We start from the raw sequence: 6,000 nt of genomic DNA on the forward strand, positions 1-6,000 counted from the left end.
GTTCCTGCTGTCACTGCTTTGGATGTAGACCTAGGAATAGAATTGCTGGGTCTTATGGTAATTCTGTGTTTAGCTTTTTGAGGAGCCACCAAACTGTTTTCCACAGGCAGCGGCCCCATTGTACATTCCTCCCAACAGTGCACAAGAGTTCAGACTTCTCCACATCCTTGTCCACACTTACTTTCCATGTTTTTGATTGTAGCCATTCTAGTAGATATGAAGTGGTATCTCATGGTGGTTTGATTTGTGTTTCCCTGATGATTAATGATGTTGGGCATCTTTTCACATGCTTGTTGGCTATATTTTTATCTTCTTTGGAGAATGTCTATTCAAGTCCTTTGCCCCTTTTTTTAAATCAGATTGTTTGTCTTTTTGTTGTTGAGTTAAAGGAGTTATGTATATATTCTGGATATTAACCTCTTATCAGATAGGTGATTTGCAGGTATTTTCTCCCATTCTTTGTTATCTTTTCACTTTCTTGATAACGTCCTTTGATGCACAAAAGTTTTTAATTTTGACGAAGTTCAGTTGATCTGTTTTTTCTTCTGTTGCCTGTGATTTTGGTGGCGTATCTAAGAATCCATTGCAGAACTTTACTTAAGTTATTAATATATCCTGATAAGAATATCACAGTCCTTTTTCAGAGCATCTAAGACAGTGCTTGGCACATAAGAGACCCTGAATAAATGTAAGAAAATGTAAACCAATTTTTTCATCTATCATCACACGTAGTGAATTGAATACTACGTAAATGCGGTGTGTTCAGAAACACCAGAAGTCTTTAGAAGTGAGGCTGCAGAGGACGACTGTAGATGGACCTGACCTTAAGGTCAGGTCTCTTCTGAGAGAGATTTCAGTCTGGAGAATGTAAAATGATCCATAACAGGGAGACATACAGGGGTAGATTGACAAGAGAGCCTGAGTCTATATGAGTGTGAGTCTGTATAATGTGTGTCTGTATGCACACTTACTGTATAGCAGAAACCAGCACAGTTCACTCAGTCCCGAAAAGTAAGATCTTATTCCCCTTCTGAAGAGCCCATAGTGGCTCCCTGTCACCCAAGGAATCAGAGCTGGCCTTAGCCTGGCCTGGAAGCCATCTGCCTGTTTTCAGCTAACCACATTTTGTGGATGGATGGATGGACGGGTGGATGGATGGGCAGATAAAGTGATAGAGAGGAGTAATTACACATAGTAGTATGGGGGAAGATGGTTATAACAGATCAAATCCGCAGTGCAGATGTCAACTTCATGAACCTTGACCCAATAAACATTTATTGATCAAACACATTAATGGATCAGCTGACAGACTGTTCCCCTCTCTTCCCTTGACCACCAGGACCCCAGAGAGATGCCCAGGCAGCTCGAGAATTCATCCTGAAGATGTTCGTGGACCTGAACCCAGACAGTGACAAAATTATCTACTCCCACTTCACATGCGCCACAGACACCGAGAACATCCGCTTTGTCTTTGCTGCCGTCAAGGACACCATCCTCCAGTTGAACCTGAAGGAGTACAATCTAGTCTAATTGTGCCTCCTCGACACCGCCCCTCCCTTCCCTGGTGGGCTATGGAAGCTATACAAGAGGGACTGTATTTCTGTGGAAAACAATTTGCATAATACTAATTTATTGCCGTCCTGGACTCTGTGTGAGCGTGTCCACAGAGTTTGTAGTAAATATTATGATTTTATTTAAACTATTCAGAGGAAAAACAGGATGCTGAAGTACAGTCCCAGCACATTTCCTCTCTATCTTTTTTTTAGGCAAAACCTTGTGATTCAATATATTTTAAATTCTCAGTCATGCACTCACAAAGATAAGAGTTGTTTCTTTCTTTTTCTCTCTTTTTTATTTTCTATTGAGCAAAACGAAGCTGATTCCCCTCTTCCTAACCCATACCTCCCTCCTGATTTTTCCTGGGTTACAATGGCCTTTATTCTATTTCATTTTTGGTCAAGTTTTTCCCTTGAATGACACAGTCAGGACGATGTCATTCAATTTAAGCCATCAACATCAGCTTAATTTAACAGTTTATAGTTTTTGCTGAAGGATTATAGGTATTAATACTATGGTTTTAAGTGTATTGCTCTGGATACACACATAGAGTTTTTTTATATAAGTATATTGTCTTGCCTCACTTTGGGCTGGGACAGCGGGTGCCCATCTAATGGTTAAGTGTCATTTCTTTTGGGTTTCTACCTTCAGCCATCACTTGGTTGCTCAGAGAACTGTGCAAAAGTCAGTAAGGCCAGGACGGAGACAGCCGGAAGGAGTCCTTTGAGACACCATGTGCCATTGTCCTTTCTCTCGTCCTTGCTTCCTTTTCTTTTTTTCACCCTCTCTTCCTTAAATTGCAGATGCCAAAAAATATGCCAACAGACACTACATTACCCCAGTGGCTGCTACCCAGAACCTTTTCATAGGTTGCTCTTAATTTTTTTTTCCTCAGTTCAAACTTTTCCTCCCTTTTTTTCTTAGTATTTGGGCCACAATTTCTAAATGACTTTCATTATGGGTATGTATTGCCAAAGCTGGCTTTTTGTAAAACAAAATTACTAAGAACTTAAAAGATAAAAGCCGGTATCTTAAAATATAGGAGAGTAAGACTGTGAAGCCTGAAATGATTGACTGAGAATGAACCTGAAACACCAATTGCCAAACGATTGGTAACTGTACATTTGATTCTCATGGTCCATTCTTTTCTTTGCCCTTAAGATCACATCGGTTAGTGTCCACGTTCCATGTTGAGTGTCCCAATCGACAATGTGGAAAAGTGTCCTGTGATGCAACATGAGATCTACTCATATCTCTTCATTTGAAGGCAATTTTTCTCTCTTTCTGTTCTGTAAGGTCGAGTAGGTCTGCCAAGAACATTGGTTGATAGTATGATTCTGACACCTAATTTAATTTGCAAAATCTGAAGTTAACTGCTAGTTTACCACCTTTGGGATCTTTTTAAACTAGTGACTGGTTAAGTTGAACTTAAGGAAGATTTGTGGACCTAATTCAAAAGTAACCTCTCAGTGTTCTATAGAACATGCATTTATGTGACCGAGCCTACTAGGAGAGGTGTTTGGAATTCTATATGTGCAATTCTTCAACAAATGCAAAAAATACAGCACATGTATTGATGAGCTTCTGTCAAGCAGCTTGAATTGAAATACGATTTAAGGAAATAAATTGTGATTGTTTTAAACCTGCTGGGAAGTTAGAATTAGGCCATGACACTGGTCTCATTTTAACGGCAATACTATTTGGCACAAGTCTAAACTTCCGTATAAATCACTCTTTTGGAACAACAAAAGGGAGGGAGAAAATTAATGGCTTATGAGATGAGTCCCAGAGTTACTCATTAGCAATGGAATGTTCTCATTCTTTACTCTCCCAGCCTCAAACAACACAGGTTACTTTTTTCCTTGCTCAGAAAGCACCTGTAATTTAATTAAGAAACAGACTGCTTGTAGGTATAGTGCAATTATGAATGCTCTAATCATTGTACATACATCTCTCTCGATATCGCAGCATCCATACTGGCTTTGTAATCATTAATTTTTTGGCAGATTGAATGTGCTGTATTGATATGTATCTATGTAATTGTATTGTATGTCTTATAGCTAATTCACATTTTGAATAATGTTATTTTATTTACTTTTTTAAGAGAGGAGAATGTAAATTTGTCAGTTTATTTCTGACTAGGGATTTTTTTTTCCATTTAGAAAAGAAGAAAAAAAAAAACTTCCTATCGTACAGAGCGGTACTAGCATCGTGCTGTATAAAATCATTTGCACATTCCTGAGTAGAGGTATACTGACTATGAGACCCAAAGGTAATTTCATAGCAAAATACATAAAATCAGTCAGAGCTTTTATACAAACATGGAAACCAACTTTGTAGAACTTTTGCCATTTGACCTGGGGTTGGAATATGAGCTTTTATACAATTCATATTCTTATGTGGCAAATGCACAGTTTAGTATCACCTCTCTGATGGCCTTTATTAGAAAGGCAGTTTTAGAAGCTATTGTGATCCACTAAGGAAATGTTTTAACAGCTAGAGACCACTGCTTGCCTGAAAGGGCGATCTTAAATTTGGTGCAGCAAAAAAAAAAAAAGAAAAAAAAAGTAAACAACAACATTTGAAGGCCTACAGTGTGTATAGAGAACACCTCATCACAAGATCCTAAGTGTTAGAGTTTTAGGGAATCGAGATCTTCTATTTAATAGAGCTATAGTAGATGTAGTCAATTAAACCTGATCTCCACGCTCGAGCAAGCGGAGCGAAATAGGGAAAGGTTGTGACACTCGTCTTTATGAAATCGGGATGGAATTGCTATGCAGAATTGAGGTTTGTGGCTTCACTGTTCATCTTGGGGTGCATGACAAGATCCCTTCTCTTGAGAAAGGAAACAATTGATCACCCTAGCTGCAGTGACGCGTAGAGACCTACTTGTATCCACACTAGTCAATTGAAGCTAAAGGATTTTCTTTTTCATTTCTTTGTTTGGGGTTTTATTGAAGGGGTTAGGGGCGGGAAGGGATTCTTTTCAGTTTTGTATAAAAACAAAGTTTACTCATGCTTTATATTATATTGTGATTGCAAGCGTTATAAGCGTGTGCCACTGGCCTCCAACTGTTGATGTTCTAGGTAGCGGAGGCCTGGGGCGAGTTTTATGGTGACTTGGGCATGTCTTATTCAGAAACAAAAACACACAACACAAAAACCTTTCTTTCAGCATACCAAGGCAAGCAGCCATTTCGTGACTCGCGCACCACATTGCAGTGTACCCGTTTACAGAGGCGTTTCCCTTCTGCGCGTGACACGGCAGTTCCAACCCTCAGAGAATTCCTTATTTGTAAATTGGAGGTTTGTACTATGCCTTACAGAGCTTAAATTCAGGAGCTTGTGCCTCATATCTGAAACAAAGGGAAATAACACACCCATTCAAAAGTAAATAAATCCCCTCAAAGTTTTGTTTTTTTTTTTTTAAACATTGCCATATAAAGAGCTCTGTTGAATGTCATGAATCGACTGAGGGAAAAAAATCTTAGGAAGCTGCATATGTTGTTTACTAGCAGATGACATCTACAAAAGGTATTTGAAACTTGTATTCTTTTTCTAGATTAACTAGCAGGCCTAATATTTAAAAAAGGTAATTCAGCTAAAGGACAATTTACTTTTGTACTTCAGACTATCTTGATTGTCAAGGTGTACGAACTGTAATTTTAAAATTTATACTGCCACATGATTGTAAATTTTAGTTGTCTTAAGTTAGGAATTGGTGAAAAGCTATTTATGCTGGATTTGGGTCAAAATGACTATTATTTGCAAAAAAATAAAAAAAATAATGGGAAGAAAGGGCTGCATAATGAGATACTGCAAGACTCAGATATTGTTGGAAATACCCTTCAGATTACCCTCAATTTCCCTTTGTTTTCAGTTTCTCAAGAAGAACGAATGAAATGAAATATAGCAGAATGTTAACCCATATAAAAATAAAGTGTACCCAAATATTGTAATGTATATTGCTGCTCTTCTTAAAATTAAATAAGGGTTTAAAACCACTTAATTGGTAATTGACAGCATCTCAATTGATACATAAAGGTGTGCTTGGTATACATTAATATTTTCTTCCAAAGATATGTCTTTGGTTAGAAACACACACAAAAATTAAAACTAGTAATATTGTATGTTTATCTCTCTACATATTCCAGCATATGTAGTCTTAGTAGGTCTGTCCTGGTAACTGTGTCTTCGGGATTTCATTTTGGTTCCATCAAATTAGGAAAAGAAATGGCTTAGTTGTGTGTGATTAGCTAGAGATTTTTGGAGCCAGACACCTGCTATTTAGTAGATACTTAGTACAGAGTCTAAATTTGTCATGTGTTTTTCTCACAGAGTAACAAACCATTTCCTGCTGTGTTCCCAACTACCGATGCCCTTTCAATAACACTCCTGCCTCTAGAATCATCTGTTCAAAGTATGCATACACACCTGGCA

At 38.0% G+C, this 6,000-nt stretch overlaps 1 protein-coding gene across 1 annotated transcript in view; it reads left to right on the plus strand.

Moving 5' to 3' along the window:
• Window positions 1–5,564, plus strand: part of GNAQ (G protein subunit alpha q) — a 294,413-nt gene extending 288,849 nt beyond the window's left edge. Inside the window, exon 7 of the mRNA XM_046664378.1 lies at window positions 1,340–5,564. Within this exon, the coding sequence (XP_046520334.1) occupies window positions 1,340–1,530 (191 nt within the window). The 3' untranslated portion in view covers window positions 1,531–5,564. The remainder of the gene's footprint in view (window positions 1–1,339) is intronic.
• Window positions 5,565–6,000: the final 436 nt, after the last annotated feature.

The sequence above is a fragment of the Equus quagga genome, chromosome 6 (genome assembly GCF_021613505.1).
Source record: "Equus quagga isolate Etosha38 chromosome 6, UCLA_HA_Equagga_1.0, whole genome shotgun sequence".
In the NCBI taxonomy this organism is placed as follows: Eukaryota; Metazoa; Chordata; class Mammalia; order Perissodactyla; family Equidae; genus Equus; species Equus quagga.